Below are 22,016 nucleotides of genomic sequence, written 5' to 3'. Positions count from 1 at the left end.
TTTTGTGTGTGTGTGTGTAGAAGCTTTTTAGTTTGATCAGGTCCCAGTAATATATATTTGAAGCTGCTTCAATTGCCCCGGGGGGTCCTCCTCATAAAATATTTGCCCAGACCTATTTCTTCAAGAGTTTTCCCTGCAATCTCTTCTGGTATTTTTATAGTTTCAAGTCTTAAGTTTAAATCTTTAATCCAGTGAGAGTCTATCTTAGTTAATGGTGAAAGGTGTGGGTCCAGTTTCAGTCTTCTACAGATTGCCAGCCAGTTCACCCAGCATTCGTTAAATAGGGAATCTTTTCTCCACTGAATGTTTTTAACTGGCTTGTCAAAGATCAAATAACGGTAAGTAGCTGGGCTCATGTCTTGGCTCTCTATTCTGTTCCATACATCTATCTCTCTGTTTTTGTGCCAGTACCATGCTGTTTTGATCACTATTGATTTATACTATAGTCTGAGGTCCGATAGCGTAATTCCTCCTGCTTTATTTTTATTTCTGAGTAATGTCTTGGCTATTCGAGGCTTTTTCTGATTCCATATAAAACGAAGTATTATTTGTTCAAGATCTTTAAAGTGTGACAGTGGAGCTTTAATAGGGATTGCATTAAAATTGTATATTGCTTTGGGTAATATGCACATTTTAACAATGCTGATTCTTCCCAGCCATGAGCATGGTATGTTTTTCCATTTGTTAACATTTTCAGCTATTTCTTTTTTTAGAGTTTCATAGTTCTCTTTATAGAGATCTTTCATGTCCTTTGTTAGATAAACTCCCAAATATTTCATCATCTTTGGCACTACTGTGAATGGAATAGAGTCCTTAACTGTTTTTTTCAGCTTGACTATTGTTGGTATATATAAAGGCACCGATTTATGAATGTTGATTTTGTAACCTGAGATGCTGCTGTATTCCTTGATCACTTCTAAGAGTTTTGTAGTAGAATCCCTGCTGTTTTCCAGATATACAATCATATCATCTGCGAAGAGCGGAAATTTGATCTCTTCTGACCCTATATGGATACCCTTGATCGCCTTTTCTTTCCTAATTGCGATGGCTAAAACTTCCATTACAGTGTTAAAGAGCAGTGGAGACAATGGGCAACCTTGTCTGGTTCCTGATCTGAGTGGAAATGATTTCAATTTAACTCCATTCAATACGGTATTGGCTGTGGGTTTGCTGTAGATGGCCTCTTATCAGTTTAAGAAATGTCCCTTCTATACAAATTTTCTTAAGCGTTCTGATCATGAAGGGATGCTGGATATTATCAAAAGCTTTTTCTGCATCAATTGAGAGAATCATATGGTCTTTGTTTTTTAATTTGTTTATGTGCTGAATTATATTTATAGATTTATATATATTGAACCAGCCTTGAGACCCTGGGATAAAACCGACTTGGTCATGATTTGTTTGATGTGTTGCTGGATTCTGTTTGTTAGGATCTTGTTGAATATTTTTGCATCTATATTCATTAGTGATATGGTCTATAATTTTCTTTTCTTGTTGGGTCTTTTCCTGGTTTGGGGATCAGGATGATGTTTGCTTTATAGAACGTGTTGGGTAGTTTTCCTTCTTTTTCTATATTTTGGAACAGGTTGAGTAATATAGGTACTAGTTCCTCTTTAAAGGTTTGGTAGAATTCTGACGTGAAGCCATCTGGTCCCGGGCTTTTCTTTTTAGGGAGATTTCGTATGTTTGATGCTATTTCAGAACTTGATATAGACCTGTTCAGCCTTTCCACTTGATTCTGGGTAAGTCTTGGAAGGCGACATGCTTCCAAGTATTGGTGAATTTCCTACAGATTTTCATATTTCTGAGAATAAAGTTTCTTATAATATTCATTAAGGATTTTTTGAATTTCTGAGGAGTCTGTTGTTATTTTGTCTTGTAATTTCTGATTGATGAAATTAGGGATTTTACTCTTTTTTTTCCTGGTTAGGTTAGCCAAAGGTTTATCTATTTTACTGACCTTTTCCAAAATAAAACGTTTTGATTTATTGATCTGTTGTATAATCCCTTTGTTTTCAATTTCATTTAATTCTGCTCTAATTTTCTTTCTTTCTTTTTTTTTTTTGTAGAGACAGAGTCTCACTTTATGGCCCTCGGTAGAGTGCCATGGCATCACACAGCTCACAGCAACCTCCAACTCCTGGGCTTAAGCGATGCTTTTGCCTCAGCCTCCCAAGGCGCCCACCAGAACGCCCAGCTATTTTTTGGTTGCAGTTCAGCCGGGGCCGGGTTTGAACCCGCCACCCTCGGAATATGGGGCTGGCGCCTTACTGACTGAGCCACAGGCGCCGCCCTCTGCTCTAATTTTCATTATTTCTTTTCTTCTACTGGGTTTGCGGTTGGAATGTTCTTCCTTTTCCAGTTGCTTGAGATGTCCCATTAAGTTGTTAACTTCCTCTCTTTCCGTTCTCTTGAGGAAGGCTTGCAGTGCTATAAATTTCCCTCTTAGGACTGCCTTTGCGGTATCCCAGAGGTTCTGATAATTCGTGTATTCATTGTCATTTTGTTCCAAAAATTTGGCAATTTCCTTCTTAATCTCATCTGTGACCCAGCTATCATTCAGCATAAGGTTATTTAACTTCCATGTTTTTGTATGAGTATGCAGATTCCTGTTACTGAGTTCAACCTTTATTCCATGGTGGTCCGAGAAGATGCAAGGAATAATTTCTGTTCCTTTAAATTTACTGAGGTTAGACTTGTGACCTAAGATGTGGTTGATTTTGGAGTATGTTCCGTGGGCTGATGAGAAGTATGTGTATTCAGTTTTGTTGGGATGGAATGTTCTGTAGATGTCTGCTAAATCCAAATGTTGGATGGTTAGGTTTAAATGTAAAATTTCTTTGCTCATCTTCTTATTGGAGGATCTATCCAACACTGCCAAAGGAGTGTTGAATCTCCGACTGTTATGGAGCTGGAGGAAATCAAGTTGCTCATGTCTGTTAGAGTTTCTTTTATAAATTGAGGTGCATTCTGGTTGGGTGCATAAATATTAATAATTGAAATCTCATTATATTGAGTATTACCCTTAACAAATATGAAGGGACCATTCTTATCCTTCCTTACTTTTGTTGGTTTAAAGCCTATTGTATCTGCAAATAGAATTGCAACACCTGCCTTTTTCTGATTACCATTTGCCTGAAATATGGACGACCATCCTTTCACCCTGAGTCTATATATATCTTTTAAGGTAAGATGTGACTCTAGTATGCAACAAATATCTGGCCTGAGTTTTTGCATCCAGTCAGCCAACTGGTGCCTCTTTAGAGGACAGTTTAAGCCGTTCACCTTAATGGAGAATATAGATAAGTCTGGTAAAATTTTGGGCATCGAGTTTTTCGAAAGCCCAGTGGAAATTTTTAATCCTTTCGCCACTGTGGAAGTTGGAGTTTGATCAAAAGTTTCTGAGTGAGTTTACTTTTGAGGTAGAGGATTGGGGTGGTCATTATGGAGGACAGGTCTAAGAATATCCTGAAGAGCTGGTTTCGTTATTTCTTCAACATGTGAATGTCATTAAAGTATTTAATTTCTTCATCATAAATGAAACTCAGTTTATCTGGGTACAGGATCCGGGATTGAAAGTTATTTTGTTTTAGGAGATTAAAAGTCAATGACCACCCTCTTCTGGCTTGAAACGTTTCAGCGGAGAGATCTGCAGTCATTCTAATATTCTTCTCTTTGTAGATAATGGTTTTCTTACGTCTGGCTACTTTCAGAATGTTCTCCTTCATATTTCTTTCTTTTTTTTTTTTTTTTGTAGAGACGGAGTTTCACTGTACCGCCCTTGGTAGAGTGCCGTGGCATCACACGGCTCACAGCAACCTCTAACTCTTGGGCTTACGCGATTCTCTTGCCTCAGCCTCCCGAGCAGCTGGGACTACAGGCGCCCACCACAACGCCCGGCTATTTTTTTGTTGCAGTTTGGCTGGGGCTGGGTTTGAACCCGCCACCCTCTGCATATGGGGCTGGCGCCCTACTCACTGAGCCACAGGTGCCGCCCTGTCCTCTTTCATATTAACTTTACTGAAGTTAATTATGATGTGCCTGCAGGATGTCTTATTCGGGTTGAGTCGTGCTGGTGTTCTGAAACTGCTAACTGAATTTCAGAATCTCTTGGCATGGCTGGAAATTCTCTTTCATAATTTCATGGAGAAGGGCCTCTGTGCCTTGTGAAGCCACTTTATCACTTTCAGGGATTCCAATGAAGCGGATATTAGCCTTCTTTGAATTGTCCCAGAGCTCTCTGAGAGAATGATCCGTTTTTGGTCTCCATTTGTCTTCCTCTTTGAGAGTTTGGGGGTGTTCAAAAGCTTTGTCTTCAATGTCAGAAATCCTTTTTTCTTCTTGCTCCACTCTGTTATTGTGGGATTCTAATGTATTTTTCAAGTCTTTGAGTACTGCAAATTCTTGCTTCAATGTGTCAGAATCTTTGATGGTTTTGTCTTTAAATTCGTTGAATTCTTGAGACAACTTTTGAATTTCTCCTTGAATTTATAATTCCAACTTTTCCTCCATTCTATTAATCTTGTTTGTAATTCCAATTCTGAATTCGATTTCCTACATCTCAGCCATCTGTTTAGGAATGGGATCTTCAGTTACATTTGCCAGATGATTCCTTGGAGGAGTTGATCTACTCTGGTTATTCATGTTACCAGAGTTTTTCCACCAATTCTGCCCCCGATTATTTTACACCGTTTGACTTTTCCCCTGGAGCTTTGCCGAGGACCCGTACAGTGCTATGACCTGAGAAACTGGGGAGTTGTTTGGTTTGGTGGGGCTAGGTGGCTCTATCTTGTTTTCAGCTGGTCTCTGTCCGACCCTAGTGAACCAGTTACTCTGGGTTGAAGTCTCAGCTGTGGAGAGATACCAGCTATTAAGTCACCCTGCCCCCTACAGGCAACAGTTGGAAAAGGAAAATCAAACCTTCCTACAACCACACACCCAGGGCTGCACTTGGATAGTCCTTGGGCGATTGGCTCAGTTCAAAAGTTCCAAATCAATTGTCTCAGTCTGCATCTGTCTCAGGTGTAAGAGTTTAAAAAGTCTCTGGCAACTAGATCACAGGGTCTGCTGACAACTCAAATATGACTTGCTCTGGTGCTCTGTGTGGTCAGGAGGACCCACTCAGCAAGTAGATTAATCTGGAAAGGTTGATGCCTCCTTCCCCACCTTGTACCTCTGCCACCCCCAGTCACTGATAATCCTGCAGGGCTCTGACCCAGTTGCCTCCAGTAAGCAGATACTCAGGGGTTTGCACCTGCCTGAATCACAAGGAAATCTGTCTCCTGCCTCTATCCGGCCGTAGGAGGTAAGGCCTGACAATGTCTGGCGCTTGAGGAGACTGGGGGTGTTCACTTATTTCAGCCCCGCTCCTGATTGATGTTACTGACAGAACAGAGAAACTTTGTGGAATTTGTTTCTGTCCCAGCTAAATTCCCCTGCAGAAGAGAAGTTGTGTTGAGTTCACAGAACCTGCGCCTCAGGCCCTGTCTTTGCTGCTGCCTGGTAGTTTGTATTCGCAGCATGGTTAGCTGTCAGTTCTAGCCTCCTGCCCTCCTTTTCCTAGGCTGATGATCTCCTGGGTGCTGGGTGCGTCTTAGGCTCGGTAAGTGGTCCTCTGGGTCAGCCCTGCCCTGGGAGTCAGCTGGCACTTTGCATGCGTTTTCTAGTCCCCTCACTCCACCCAGGCAGGTACCGCCTCAGGCAAACCCTTTACTTACGGGGTGTGTGTTTCTGTCCCAGATCTGTTCTGCCAGTGGTTGCCACCTGAGAAGATGCCTGGCCTCCTCTGGTTGCCCAGAGAGACAAGGGGTGTGACTCAGAATATCCAGGGGTGAGCCCTATTGTTGCCAGAAATGGCAGCCACTCTGTGCCTTGGGGCACCGGCGCTCTGGCGTGGTTCCCTCCCAGCTGACCATCCTCTCCTCACTCCCGTGCCGCAGAATCATCACCGACTAGCTGCAGTCCATGTCCTGTCCACACCCCTCGAGAAATCACCCAAGAATCTGGATTCCTGGGGGACAGGCCTCTAGCCTCAGAGTGAGAGTGCAGGGGAGTGCTGGGAGCTCAGAATTGCAGGTAGAGAATATATAGAGTTTTACACAGTTTTTATGCCTGGCAGGAGAGCACCATGGCAGCCTAGTAGGGGAAGTAGGTCCAGTTTTTAGAGGGTCTCTCCCGTGGAGTATAATGGGAGGACTTTTGAACTCTGCTCGTTTGTTTATGGGGTACTCCGAGCCGTTCTCATGGGGGAGGGAACTCCCATCCGCTTGGTGATGGATTTTTTACCTTGTTTGTATCCTTGGGGTCGCAGCTCACCTCAGCAGGGTTGATGTGCGTTCTTCAACCTTCTCTCTTGGAACAGCTCTAATCCGACAGGTTACTTGCTAAATTTCTGTCCTTTAACTCTCCTTCTGGACAGGAGCCTCTGTGGAAAGCTGGCTTCAGTCAGCCATCTTGTCTCCACCCCCAGCCTTCCCCATGATTAATATTCTCTAGATTTCCTAGATTTTTAACACTGGATATAACCTATTTTCAGACTTTAAAAAAAAAATCAGAATTTGGCAATAGAAGGGAACTTAAGGAACATTTAAGATAAGTTACTTATTTTTTTAAAAAACAGGTTTAGTGAGATATATTTTGTAAACTGTACAATTCATCCATTTAAAGTATATAATTTAATGGGTTTGGTATATTACATCATTAGTTTTTATAAGTTGTGGTAAATATATGTATTATAAAATTTTAGCCACTGTTGAACGTATAATTCAGTGGCATTAATTATATCCACAATATTCTGCAATCCTCACCAGTATGTATTTTCAAAACTTTTAATCACCCTAAACTGAAACTCAAACCATAAAACAGTAATTCCACATGCTTCTATTCCCCCTGTCCCTGGTAATCTCTAAATCTACTTTCCATCTCTATGGATTTGCTCGTTCTAGATACTCATATAAGTAGAATCAGATATTTGTCTTTCGATGTCTGGTTTATTTCTCTTGGCATAATGTTTTCAGTGTTCCTATATGTTGTAGCACATATCAGAACTTCATTCCCTTACATTGACAAATAATGTTCTATTATATAAATGTGCCACAATTTGTTTATCCATTCATCCATCAATTAACACTTGGGTTGTTTCCACGATTTGGCTACTGTGAATAAGTTGTGATGATACACTATTCGAGTCCCTGCTTTCAGTTCCTTTGGGCATATACCTAGGAGTGGGATTTCTGCATAATGTAGCTTTTCGAGGAACCACCATTTTCCACAGTGGCAGCATCATTTTGCATTCCCACCAGCAATGTACAAATGTTCTAATTTCTCCACATCTTCACCTCTTGTTATGTTCTTTCTTTTTTTATTATAACCATCCAATTATGTGTGAAGTGGTATCTCATTATGACTTTGATTTGCATTTCCCTAATAACTAATGATGTTGAGCATCTTTTATTGTGTGCTTACAGGTTACATTTTGTATCTTCTTCAGAGAAATGTTTATTCAAGTTCTTTGTCCACACTTTAATTTGATGGTTTGTCTTTTGTTGTTGAATTGTAGGAATTCTTTATGTATCATGGACATTAAATGCTTTACAAATTTTCCCCCATTGTATAGATTTCTTTAAACTTTGATAATATCCTCTGATACACAATAGTTTTTAATTTTGATGAAATCTAATTTATTTTTTCTTTTGTTGCTTGTGCTTTTGGTATCATATCTAAGAATCCATTGCCAAATCCAAGGTCATGAAGATTTGTCTCTAGGTAGTTTTATGGTTCTTTCTTTGCTTTCTTTCCTTTCTTTTCTTTTTTTTGAGACAGAATTTCATTATGTCACCCTCGTTAGTGTGTCGTGGCATCACAGCTCACAGCAACCTCAAACTCTTACGCTTAAGTGATTCTCTTGCCTCAGCCTTCCAAGTAGCTGGGACTATAGGCACCCGCCACTGGTCTTTTCTTTTACGTTTAGGTCATCAATCCATTTGGGTTCAGTTTTTGTATGTACTATGAAGTAGGGGTCCAGCTTTATTCTTTTGCAGGTAGAATTCCAGTCGTCCCAGTACTACCTGTTGAAGAGACTATTGTTTCCTTACTGAATGGATTTGGCACCTTTGTCAAAAATCAGTTGGAGAGAGAAATGGAGAGATGTTGGTCAAGGTTCTAGGATAAATAAGTCTAGATAATCTAATGTACAGCATGATGACTGCAGTTGATAATACTGTATTACATACTAGAACTTTGCTAAGAAAGTGGATTTCAGGCTCTATTACCATAAAAAAATGGCAACTGAGAAGAGATGGATAAGTTAATTAACTTGACTGTAGTAATCATCTCACTATGTATATTTGTAGGTATATCAAAACATCATGTTGTATACCTTCTGTGTGTATAATTTTTATTTAAAAAAATTTGCCATAGACGTATGGTTTCTGAACTCTTAGTTCTATTCCATTGGTCTATATGTCTGTTCTCATGCCAGCACCACACTATTTTGTAGCTTTGTAGTAAGTTTTCAAATTGAGAAATATGTGTAAGTCCGCTAACTTTGCTGTTCTTTTTCAAGATTGTTTTGGCTGTTTAAGGCCCCTGTAATTCAATATGAATTCAGAATGGGCATTTCCATTTATGTAAAAAAGGCCATTGGCCATTGGATTTTGATAGGGATTGCACTGAATCTCTATATTGCTCTGAGTAGCATTGACATCTTGACAATATCGAGCCTTCCTATCCATGATCATGGTATGTCTTTCCATTTGTTTAGGTCTTCTTTAATTTGTTTCAGTGATGTCTTATAATTTTCAGTGTACTACTTGTGTACCTCCTTGGTTAAATTTATTCCCAGATATTTTATTTTTTTAGATGCTGTTATAAATGGAATTGCTTTCTTAATTTTGTTGAGTTACTCATTCTTCTTTTTTTGAGACAGTCTCACTTTGTCACCCTCAGTAGAATGCCATGGCATCTTTGCTCACAGCAACCTCAAACTTTGGCCTCAGCCTCCCAAGTAGCTGGGACTACAGGCACCCGCCATAACACCTGGCTTTTTTTTTTTTTTTTTTTTTTTTTAAAGAAATGGCTATTAGTCTCTTTTTTAAATAGCCCAGCTATTATTTTTTTAAAAGAGACAGGGTCTTACTCTGGCTCAGAATGCTCTTGAACCTATGAGCTCAGGCAATCCACCCGCCTCAGCCTCCCAAGTGCTGGGATTAGAGGCATAAGCCACCGTGCTTGGCCGAGTTACTCATTCTTAATGATAGTAACAATTATTATTATAGCAATAGTTAACATTTATTGAGATTTATATTCAAGTACTATACTAAACATGTATGTGCCTTTATTTAATCCTTTTTTCCTTCTATATTTTCAACTTTTCATTTTCTCTTGGATTCTGTCTTTAAACATTAGGTTTTTCCATCCCAAAACTATCTTCTTTCAACCATTTTTTCTCCTCCAAATACTCACTCTCTCATCTCCCCTTGTAACCAAAATTTTCAGAAAAGGTGCCTTCCTTTATTTCTTATGCTTTCATTCTCTTATTCTCTCCCATCTGGCTTCTAGCTCTATCACCCTCTTAAAAGCTGTCACTAAAGTCCTTAACAGTATGTATCCAGCACAGTTTCTACTTCTTCTATCTTAAAATATTTTCCCCTTTGTCTTTGTGACATTATACTTGTTTTTGTCCTCTATTTCTGGTTGACTGTTCTGTCTTTGCTTGCTCATCCCAGTCTTCCAGTCCTTTTAAATCTGGTTTGCCTTCTGTACTCTGGCCTAGGTGACCTCGTCTTTTTCTATGGTTGCAATTAAACTCTGACAACTCTAAAATTTAATCCTTAATTCCACTCTGTTGTTTAAGCTCCAGATTCATACATCCAGCCATCAACATTTTTACTAGGTTTTCTTATAGATTAATTCATGATCTTCCTTGCTTATCTTTCCCCACTACTCCCTTTCCCTGCTGCCTTCATTCGGGAAAAAATGTAGGTCTGCAATGTCATGTCGTCATGTCTACATGTCAATCCATTTAGTTAGATAAGCTAGAAGTTAAGGCATCATCATTGACTTAGGCATCTTCCTTATCGCTCATGTATCCAGTGAACGACTGTATCGTTCACACATCACGAATCTATTCAGTTTTCATTTATGCTGCCAATAACCTTAGTTTCTTTCCTCTAATGTGAGGATCAGGTCTGTCTTGTGGTCTTAGGGTTTTAGCTCCTCATCTCTCTTAGCCCTCTCCTTAACCCATCAAAGTACAGCATTCTCTAAATCCATGCTAAGGGAAAAAAAGGAGGAAAAAAAAAACTCCTCTTGTTTAAAGACTATATAGGTTGAACACGGTGGCTCGTGCCTGTAATCCCAGCGTTTGGGAGGCCTAGGGGAGTGGATAGCTTGAACTCACGGGTTCGAGACCAGCCTGAGTCAGAGTGAGACTTCGTTTCTAAAAACAGTCAGGCGTTGTGGCCGGTGCCTGTAGTCTCAGCTACTTAGGAGGCTGAGGCAAGTGAATTGCTTAAGCCCAGGAGTTTGAGGTTGCTGTGAGCTATGATGCCACAACACTTTACCAAGGGTGACAAAGTGAGACTCTGTCTCAAAAAAAATAAAAAATAAAAAAAAGAGTATAGAGTCTACTGAAATGCAACTCTGCTTATAACTTAAAACATCTTACATTCTGATCTAGGGCACTTTTATTCCATCTAGGCACACTTCTAATTCTAGGGAAATGACTCGTTTATGGGGAGTAACAGGTATTCCAGAAAAAGAAACAAACTGTTCCAAAGATACAGTGATATTTCTACTATTTCATGCAAAAACAGCCTACTTAACAGTCCTAAAGGAAATCTTGCTGTCTGTTTGTATCTAACTTTCCGACACTACTGTTTATCCATTTTTCACTTCACTAAGCCATTTCCAGAGAATACTAGTACTTCTGCATAAGTTGTCCTCAGAGCAGAATTTCTTAACTGAGGTCCATGGAGAGGTTTTAAAGAAAATATATAGGAGGCCAGGCGTGGTGGCTCATGCTTGTAATCCTAGCACTCTGGGAGGCCGAGGCAGGCGGATTGCCTGTGTTCACGAGTTTGAGACCAGCCTGAGCAAGAGCGAGACCCTGCCTCTAAAAATAGCCGGACATTGTGGTGGGCGCCTATAATCCTAGCTACTTGGGAGGCTGAGGCAAGAGAATCACTTGAGCCAAAAATTTTGAGCTATGATGCCATGGCACTCCAGCGAGGGTGACAAAATAGAAAAAATATGGGAACTCCCGAAATAGTAAATAGTAGTGTGATCATAGTGTCTTTACTTCTCTAAGCACCCATTTCCTCATCTCTAAAATGGTCTCTGTCTCATAGGATTATTGTGAAGATTAAAGGGGATAGTTAAATAGATTGAAAAAGCCTAGCACAGTGTCTGATACACAGTTATTTTAATATTATAACAAGGATTACAATTTAAGAAGAAAGCGATAATGCCTGGATCAATGTATAGAAGAGGGAATTAGACCTATTGCAGTATACTATTTTTCTTTGCGACACAGACTCACTTTGTTGCCCTTGGTAGAGTGCTGTGGTATCATAGCTCACAGCAACCTCAAACTCTTGGGCTTAAGTGATCCTCTTGCCTCAGCCTCCCAAGTAGCTGGGACTACTGGTGCCTGCCACAGTGCCTGGGTATTCTTTTTTTTTTTTAGAGATGGGTCTCACTCTTTCTTGGGCTGGTCTTGAACTCCTGAGCTCAGGTAACTCACCTGCCTCGACCTCCCAGAGTGCTAGGATTACAGGTGTGAGCCACTGCACCTGGCCTTGCAGTAATAAATTTTTTTTTTTTTTTTTGAGACAGAGTCTCACTTGTCATTGTAGGTAGAGTGCTATGGCGTCACAGCTCACAGCAACCTCAAACTTGGGCTCAAGCAATTCTCTTGCCTCAGCCTTCCTACTAGCTGGACTACAGGCACCCACCACAATGCCCGTCTTTTTTTTTTTTTTTTTGCAGTTTTTGGCTGGGGCTGGGCTTGAACCGACTACCCACAGCATATTGGCCCAGCGCCCCACTCCTTGAGCCACAGGTGCCACCATAGCCCGTCTGTTTTTTAGAGATGGGGTGGGTCTTGGTCTTGCTCAGGCTGGTCTTGACGCCGTGAACTTGGGCAGTCCACACGCCTTAGCCTCCCAGAGTGCTGGGATTACAGGCATTAGCCACTGCGCCCTGCCGTTGCAGTATACTTCTAAAATATATGTGAACAAATAGGAATAAAAGAGAGACAATTCCCAAGTATAATGTGCCTTTACTTAAAATAGCTTTATTTTAGCATCCTGAAGTTGCTAGGACTATATGACAGGGACTAAAATAGAACTATGAACTAGAGCTACGAAGCATGGAGAATTAATGGGTAATAGGTATAACAGGGTCTGAATTCAATTCGCAGGAGCACAGAAAATATCTTTATAACAGACTTATCTTCTTTGTGTGTGCTCCCTTCCCCCACCATCCATGTCACAATAATTTCTGGAAATATTGTGTGAACCAAACAAATGTCCTATGTGTTCAAACCTTATTCTGAAAATGTAAGCATTTTCGTCAAATACTTCTCAGGTCTCTTGAATAAGAATGCTCTGTCTCTTAGCCTTTTCCTCCCTATGTTTCTCTGCCTCAAATGAAGTAAATGTTAAGAAAATGATTATGGGGCGGTGCCTGTGGCTCAAAGGAGTAGAGGCGCTGGCCCCATATATCAGAAGTGGTGGGTTCAAACCCGGCCCTCGCCAAAAACTTCAAAAAAGAATGAATATTTGATCATAATGATAATGATAATAATGATGGCTAGGTAGAGAAAGCAATAGATGTTTTCAATTTCTTTTTCTACAGGAACTACAGTTAAAATCAGAAGAGGTTCTAAAAATAAAAGCTGAAGATGTTGATGCATTTAACTTGAAAAGGAGAAAAGATGCATTTGGAAATATAGACCAACTCCAGGTTTGTTGATTCTATTTAGTGCTTCCTAGTTTCTCTTCAATTTAATGATTGTCTAAATAGAGGTAAAAAGTGGTAGACTCTGAATAAAACCTTCACACTACACTTTTTGCCACTTGAGTGTAAAATTTCTAGTGTTTCTTTTGAAACTTCTATTATTAAAATTTATTTTCTCATATAGAAATGTGCTATATTCTTAGTTTATTAGAATGTTATTTAAACATGAAATCCATGTTCACTAGATTGATGGAGAGATTGGTTTATTGTCATGAAGACAGGTATATTTCTAAAAATCAGAGCTCATCATGCAAACAGAACTAAATTGTGTATGTCCTATATAAATTAAAGCTGTTTTAATGCCACATTTTCTAAATAAAAATTTCTAATCCATAAACTAATTTCAAAGTTCAAAGAAATTGAAATTTAAGTTTTTTCTATTTTCCTTGTTTCACAGGTATGAAATTTTAAATTTTATATAAAAAAATACTATACTTAAAATTATAATTATACAAGTACATCTACCCTAATTTTGAAGAATTTATTCTTTCTTCCTAATTTTTCTTTTCTTTTTTTTTGAGACATGGTCTCACTTTGCTGCCCAGGCTGAAATTCAGTGATGTAATCATAGCTCACTGCAGCCTCCAGCTCCTGGGCTTAAGTGATCCTCTTGCCTCAGCCTCCCAAGTAGTTAAGACTCAAGTGCACGCCACCACACCTAGCTAACTTTTAAATTTTTTGTAGAGATGGGGTCTCGCTCTGCTGCCCCAGCTGGAATGCAATGGCATGAACATAGCCCACTATAACTTTGAACTCCTGGGCTCAAGTGATCTTGCTACCACACCTGGCTATTTACTTATTTATTTATTTTTATTTTTTGGAGAGAAAGAGTCTTGCTCTGTTGCCAGGCTGGTATCAAACTCCTGGCCTGAAGCTTCCACCCCAGTCTCCACAAGTGCTGCGATTATAGGCACGAGCCACTATGGCTAGCCACCAAATTTTTTCTTTTTACTTTTTTTGAGACATAGTCTCATTATGTCACCCTTGGTGGAGTGCTGTGGCGTCATAGCTCACAGCAACCTCAAACTCTTGGGCTTAAGCGATTCTCTTGCCTCAGCCTCCCAGTAGCTGGGACTACAGGTGCCCGCCATAATGCCTAGACATTTTTTTGTTATTTTTGTCATTGTTGTTTAGCAGGCCCTGGCTGGGTTTGAACCCACCAGGCCCTGTGCATGTGGCCAGTGCCCTAATCACTGAGCATGGACACCAAGCCCAAATTTTGTATATTAGATTTTAACAGTGACATTTTGGGCATGGATGTATTATCACATGATAAAGTCACTGTTATCATTTGGGGCATGATGTATTATCATGTCATTGTCATGTATGTATCACAGGTTTTTCACCCAGAAATGTCATGAAAAATCACAGTTCTTTTGATTTTTCTCTTTTTTGCATTGAGGCTTAGAAAAGATTTCTAATTCATCTTTCAAACCCTACTCACAGTTGGGGAATGTTTGTAGAATATGTAGTTGTTACTTGCTAGACTTCATAGGTCTCTTATTGGTGTTTCTAAGAATATGATAAAACTAACACGTTTATAGTTGCTTTTCTTGTTACTAATAATTACAGAGCTACTATTTTAGTCTACGGTACTTGATAGTGCTTATAGGATCATACTATCTAGTCTAGATGGAAGACTGAATAGCTCTGCATCTTCTTTGCCTTGGCCACTTAATATTGATTACTAGGAACCTTTTGTATAAGGTTCATGAAGAACTGGAAAATAGTATTGATATTATAAATTTATTTGTTGCTTTGGTGGCATTGTTTTATTAGTAGAGCTCTTCGTGGATGGTCATATTCCATTAATATTGATGTGTATATGTGTTTCTGGGTATACTTAATTCCAGAGAGTTCTAAGATGTTTGTTTTAGATATCTTTCCAGCTCAGTTTATTTTTTAAGATAATTATTTTGACAAGCTATAATACAGATTGTATTTCCTTCTATGCTCTATCATCTATGTCTTCATAATGAATCAATGTGTATTCATTTATTCATTTCATTGATTGATTGAATCAGGCTATTCATTCACTCATTTAATATTTTTTGAATGCCAACTGTGGGCCAGGTACTGTATCAGGCATTATGGATAAAGAGGCAAAAATTACACTCCCTGCAGTCAATCAAGGAGTTCAAGCTGGGGAGACAGACTAAAAGAGCAACCACCAGAGTAATGACAGAAGTATGCACCTCTACAATGTGGAAAAAAGACTCTTGATATAGGCATAGAAAATGGTCATCACTTACTTTGTCTTGCTGAAAAGTCCCAGACTCTAACGTATTTGGGGAGTATATTTTAATGCCTTATGAAAACAACCCAGCAACATCTTAACTGGGACCACTTCTTTTAGGGTTTCAGGCAAGAAAATGAGTTACTCTTAGTGACAGTTTTATAAATGTTCATTTAAGAGGTTTTGGCCAATCTGAAATTATATTATTACCATATAATTTTTATGGCAGAAGGAAAAACAAATAACATTTCTTTGAAATTTTAATGTAGAAATTGGACGAGCAAAAGAAATGGTTAGATGAAGAAGTAGAGAAAGTTCTGAACCAACGCCAAGAATTAGAGGAGCTGGAAGAAGACTTAAAGAAACGGGAGGCCTTAGTTTCTAAGAAGGAGGCCCTGTTACAGGAGAAGAGCCACCTGGAAAATAAGAAGTTGAGATCTAGTCAGGTATTGTATTTAATACACCATTTGATTCTGGCTGCAAGCCATATAAACTAGGACTTTTCTCTCTAAGAAGTAAATCATACCATTGTAAAATGAGAAACTGAAAGAAACACTTCTTGTTTTCAGTGTTTTGCTTATTACTGCTTATCAAATGACCATCACTAAAATCTATTGGAATTTCGAAGTAAAATGTTAAGTGTTCAGCCAAGGATGATTTATTATTACTTCTTTGGTATTTTTTATTGTGGTAAAATATACAGAACATTTAAGATTTACCATTTCAACTATTTATTTATTTATTTATTTTTATTAACATTTTAGTTTTTTTTTATTAAATCATAGCTGTGTACAATAATGCAATCATGAAGTACAATGTGCTGGTTCCATATACAGTCTGAAATGTTTTCACCCAACTGGTTAACATAGCCTTCGTGGCATTTTCTTAATTATTGTGTTCAAACCCTTATACTCTACACTTAGTAAACTTCACCTGCACCCTTCCAAGATGCACCCTAGGTTTAAGTATACAGTTCAGTGACATTCATTACTTTTGCAGTACTATATAGTTATCATTACTATCTATTTCTAAAACTTTATTACCCCAAATAGAAACTCTGTAATGATTAAGCAATAACTCTTCAATTTCCCCTCTTCCCAATCCATACAACCTCTATCATTAACTTTAGTGGATATATTAAATAAATTGTACTGTTATGTGCTGCTTTATAGTGAATATTGGTAATTTGGAAAAATAAACTTGAAGTTCATCATGTTGCTCCCACCCAAACTTAGGGGTTTATGGGATTCTTATAAAAGAAAGAAGATTCTGTGTAATGAAGGTTTGTTTATTGTTAAATTATAAAGACTTGAGAGCCTTTACAAAAATTTTTCCTGGAGGACTTAGATTTTATGAGCCAAAGTGGTTTTATAAAGGAGTTTGCCTAATTTTAATTTTTAAAAAAGGAATGATTATGGACAGAGTAGAAGGACCAGGACTAATTTTTTTTTAACCCATCTATACGTATTTTCAACAACAGCATCAGAAAAAGAGGCTAGAGTAGGAGAGGACTTTGTACCTGTTACCTTCATCTACAGCTAGCCTTGGGCCCAGGATCAGGCTACTTACAGAGTCATGGAACAGAATGAGGATTGGTAACCTGCCCCTCTATTAGACTTGCCTTTCAGTCAGCATTTAGACCAGGAGGATCCAAATTGATTATGGTGTGTTCTTAACCTCTCTACATCAATATAATAAATAGATGGAAATAAGGACCAGTACTTACCTTTGCTCTGTCCTCCAGTTCCCTGTTTATGTTGAAATAGCTATTAGTACCAGACCATGGGAACAGGGTTGGAAGTGGCCCCTCCAGCCAGCCTAGTTGCTGGTGCAATATCCAGGCAACTTGCTAAAACTAGCTGTTAGGGTCAAGTTGTAAAAGCTGTTCCTCACAGCATATAAATGCCAACAAAGGAGATTAACAAAATCTTAAGTGAGTAAATAGAAGAAAATTACCTGGACCTTCAGGATATGTTCTGTATAATAAGAAAAGAGGAAAAATAAAAAAGAAAGAGCAGGATAATCTTTTTCCTGGAATAAGTTTACTTCGTGATACAGAAAAATAAATGAAAACAGTTGTTTTCTGTTCTCCATAAGGTGTAATATTTAGGAAGCAAGAACATACTATAAGTAGGAAATACAAATAAGTGAAAACCACAGTTGACCAAAGTGGTTAAATTATTTTAATGAAACAGAAGGGTAACTTGAGACTGTTATCCTAAAGGGTTCTTTTGTGAACAAAAGGCATACAAAGATTATATCTTTGCCAGTATTTGAGAAATATTTATAAGACTTGATTATATATGCATTTCAGACAAGGAACATGATGGACTAAACGCATGCATATTACCCCACTGAAATGACAGCAAAGGAATATATTCATACCCTATACACGTTTAACTCAAAATGGATCATAAGCCTACATGTAAAAGCTAAAACAATAAAACTTTTAGAACACATAGGCATAAATCTTTGTGACCTTCTTTCTTTCAGTTAAGTAATGGTTTCTTGGATATTACACGTAACTCACAAGCAACAAAAGAAACAGTAGGTAAACTGAACTTTATCAAAATTTAAAACTTTAATGTTTTATGATGCCAAAGACACCGTCAAGAAAGTGAAAAGACAACTCACAAATATATTTGCAAATCATGTATCTGATAAAGATCTTCATCTAGAATATGTAAAAAATTCTTACAACTCAATAGTAAAAAGACAGCCCAATTGAAAAATGGGCAAAGAATATGAATGGACATTTTGCCTAAGAAGATGTACAGGTGGCCAATAAGTGCATGTAAAAAGATGTTCAGCATTATTAGCCATCTGGGAAATGCAAATTAAAACTTAAATGTGATACTACTTCACCCCTTCTAGGATAGATGTTATGAGAAATGAAAACAACACAAATGTTTATCAACTGATGAATGTAAAAACAGAAAGGAATGAAGTACTGATTCATGCTATAAAATGAATGAACCTTGAAAATATATATTAAGTGAAAGAAGCCAGTCACAAAAGGCCACCTTTGTATGATACCATTTATATCAAGTGTCGAGAATAGGCAATTCCATTTATGTCCAGAGAGAAAAAAAGAGAATAGTGGTTACCTAGGGCTGGTGGAGGATAAAGGAGGAAATTGAATGACAGTTAATGGTCATGGAGTTTCTTTGGGGGGATGATAAAACATGTGCTAAAATTGATTGTGGTGATGGTTGCATAACTCTGTGAATATACTAAAAACCACTGAATTATACACTTCAGATGAATTTTATGGTTATGTGGAATATGCATAGTAGTAGCTCACTAAAGCTATTGCTTTTTAAAAGTTATAAAATCATAAAGGGGCAAAGATAGTACAGGAGATAAAAGAGGACAAAAGATTACCAAAAGAAAATGAAAGTTTGTTAGATAGAAAGTAAATAGATGAGAAGTTACTGACTTAGCAAAACAGAAGAAGTTCCAAACCAAATGCCCAGAACATATTTTTCTTAGTAAAGTATCTCATGAATGGAAGAAAAAATATCCAGCATACTCAATACTGTTATGAAACCAATATATAATCACCTACACATTCATATGAATGATAAAACACAACTATAGTCCAGGAAGAAGGAGGGAAGAGGAAGAGGGGCTGGGAGGAGTGAGGGTATTTGGTGGGACCTCACCTAATGTGCACAATGCAACGGTACATTTCAAAACTATTAAAAGTAGAGTGGCTTGGCGTCTGTAGCACAGTGGTTATGGCACCAGCCACATACAGTGAGTTTCCAACCCAGCCCAGCCCAGCTAAACAACAATGAGAACTGCAACAAAAAACAGCTGGGCGTTGTGTCAGGCACCTGTAGTCCCAGCAGGCACCTGTAGTCCCAGTTACTTGGGAGGCTGAGGCAAGAGAATTGCTTAAGCCCAAGTGTTTGAGATTGCTGTGAGCTGTGATGCCACAGCACTCTACTAAGGATGACTTAGTGAGACTCTGTCTCAAAAAAAAAAAAGTAGACTATAAATGTCTCACCACAACAAATAAGTGAGGTGATGGTTATGTTAACCAGTTTGATATAAGCATTCCACACTATATATCAAATCAGCACACTGTACCCCATAAATACATTAATGTTATACAGTTATGATTTAATAAAAAGAAACACAACTGAGAGCCAAGGCTTTGGCTTTAGTTTTTTCCCTTTTTGAAAAAATTAATAGCATTAGAGAGCTATGATTCACATCAAAAAGACTATAGTATTAGAAGATACAATTCACATAGAACATCAAAAAGACTCAGAAATCAAAGAACTAAGATTTTCAGAAAATAGGAGTGAGGCATAGGATGAAAATAGGGCATAGAACTATTTTCTCCCTCTGGTACAAGATGATTTGTTTTCTGAAGATTGAACCAGGCACAGCAAGAGGTCAGGATAAGTCAAAATACTCCAAACAGAGAATGAATGCAGGTTTCCATATGAATCCTGAAAAATCCATTTCCTAGTTTCTACCTGGATCCCAGAATGCTGGCAGCCAGATTTATACTTCCCAGCAGGAAACTGGCAGATTTTCTGAAAGTCTCTGAAAAAAAAAAAAAAGACCTAAAAACACTTAAATTTGGGAGCTCCCAAATAAGTGGCTAGATCCTGCATATATGAAGGTCACTACAAAAATTTGGAGACAGGCTGTGTTCCGGTCCATTATTTTCACTTCCAAGAAATACAGTCAACAATGGCATCCTTGTTGTTGTTGTTAAGTTTCACCCATGCAACTTTCAACTTGCTCAGTTCATTTCTGTTGCTGGGAGGCTTCATTCCTCTATTTGACAATCAGTGTCAGCTATGGAGCTGGGAAGAGAACATTTATGTGCAATAGTTTTCTATCATTTTAAAAGCGAATTAAAGGAGTCTCAAAGCCTTGAGCATTTGCAGTGGGCTTTGGGGGACCTTCCCAGTGGACAATTTTTCAGTGGTTTCAAGAATTTAGAAGAGGCAGAACTTCTCTGAAAGATGAGAAGAGGGATGGCGCCTGTGGCTCAAAGGGGTAGGGCTCTGGCCCCATATGCCGGAGGTGATGGGTTCAAACCCAGCCCCGGCCAAAAACTGTAAAAAAAAAAAAAAAAACGAAGAGAAGATGAGGAGAGGAGTGGGTGTCTCACAAGTTACTGTGACTGAGGTTAAGTATCGTCACTGTGGACAAAATGGTTCCTGAAAACAGTGAGTGACATTTAAGGGCACTGAAGCGGCACTATAGAATGGCTTGCCAGCAGTGTCCAAAATCCTGCTCTGTGATAACTTTTGAGTTAGGAAAGTTTCATCCAAATGAGTGCCTCACACTTTGACAGATGAGCAAAAGCACATCCTGAATGGTTGAAGAAATGCTGGTCATATTTGAGGGATGTGTTTCTGACATCATTATTGGTGATGAAACCTGGATTTACCAGTTTGATCCAGAGAATAAGTGTCAGTCAATAGTATGAATCCCGGCCTCCATGAAAATCCACTAACAAAAGTGAAGCAGCCCTGAATTGTTGGAAAGAAAATGGTGGCAACATTTTTCTCCAAAAGTGGTCATGTTGCAACTGTTCCTGTGGAGGGAAAAAGGACCGTTACTGCTCAGTGGTGCAGAACAGTATGCCTACTAAAAATTTTCAGGAAGCTTCAAGCAGGGCAGCCACGAACACGACTTTGGGGGGAACCACCTATGTAACATGACAACATGTCTGCCCACACAGCTAGTATCACCATTCAGTTCCTGGAGTCCACAGAGATTAAACTTCCACTTTACAGTCCTACCCAGCCCATGTGATGATTTCCTGTTCCCCCCCGAAGAAAATCACATATGCCGAAGAAGCTGTTCACACTCAAGAAAGTGAGCTCATAACACTTGAAGAAATTTTCTTCTGTTCCCCCCAGAAGAAAATCACATATCCTGAAGAAGCTGTTCACACTCAAGAAAGTGAGCTCATAACACTTGAAGAAAATGAACGGAAAGAGTGTTTTTTTTTTTTTTTTAAATGTAGTTTTTTTCTTTTTTTTTTGAATTAAATCATAGCTGTGTACATCAGTATGATCATGGGGCACCATATACTTGTTTCACAGAATATTTGACACATTTTCAACTCATTAGTTGACATAGCCCTCCTGGCACTATCCTAGTTACTTTGTCAAGACATTTACATTCCACATTTGCCAAGGCTCACATGTACCCTTGTAAGATGCACCACACGTGTGATCCTTTCAATCTCCCTCCCTCCCCCACCTCCCCCCTCCCTCCCCATGCTCTTCCCCTTCCCCCTGTTCTTAGGTTGTAACTTGGTTAAAGCTTCATGTGAAGGTCCTAAGTTAGTTTCATAGTAGGGGTGAATACATTGGATATTTTTTCTTCCATTCTTGAGACACTTTACTGAGAAGAATATGTTCCAGCTCCATCCATGTAAACATGAAGGAGGTGAGGTCTCCATCTTTCTTCAAGGCTGCTTTTGGGACTTGATCAAACTAAAAAGTTTCTGCACAGCCAAGAACACAGTAAGTAAAGCAAGCAAACAGCCACCAGAATGGGAGAAGATATTTGCTGGTTATGTCTCTGACAAAGGTTTAATAACCAGAATCCACAGAGAACTCAAATGCATTAGCAAGAAAAGAACAAGGGATACCATCACAGGCTGGGCAAGAGAATTGAAAAGAAACTTCTCCGAAGAAGACAGGCGAGCGGCCTTCAGACATGAAAAAATGCTCATCATTTTTAATCATCAGAGAAATGCAAATCAAAACTACTTTGA

General features: G+C 38.7%; 1 protein-coding gene and 1 long non-coding RNA gene across 2 annotated transcripts in view; one reads left to right on the top strand and one right to left on the bottom strand.

Annotated features, from left to right (window-relative positions):
• Positions 1-22,016, top strand: part of KIF27 (kinesin family member 27) — a 135,356-nt gene that overhangs the window by 86,404 nt on the left and 26,936 nt on the right. The window contains exons 12-13 of the mRNA XM_053576488.1: positions 12,859-12,966; positions 15,526-15,702. Coding sequence (XP_053432463.1) covers positions 12,859-12,966; positions 15,526-15,702 — 285 coding nt within the window. The remainder of the gene's footprint in view (positions 1-12,858; positions 12,967-15,525; positions 15,703-22,016) is intronic.
• The window catches only part of LOC128575182 (uncharacterized), a 48,995-nt gene continuing 44,155 nt past the window's right edge, over positions 17,177-22,016 (bottom strand). The window contains exons 5-6 of the long non-coding RNA XR_008376943.1: positions 20,676-20,822; positions 17,177-20,640 (exon numbers count right to left, since the gene is read on the bottom strand). This is a non-coding gene — a long non-coding RNA (uncharacterized LOC128575182). The remainder of the gene's footprint in view (positions 20,641-20,675; positions 20,823-22,016) is intronic.

Source organism: Nycticebus coucang, chromosome 2 (genome assembly GCF_027406575.1).
Source record: "Nycticebus coucang isolate mNycCou1 chromosome 2, mNycCou1.pri, whole genome shotgun sequence".
Taxonomy (NCBI): domain Eukaryota; kingdom Metazoa; phylum Chordata; class Mammalia; order Primates; family Lorisidae; genus Nycticebus; species Nycticebus coucang.
Note: the sequence above shows the minus strand (reverse complement) of the source record. Positions and strands in the feature narration are given on the sequence as shown.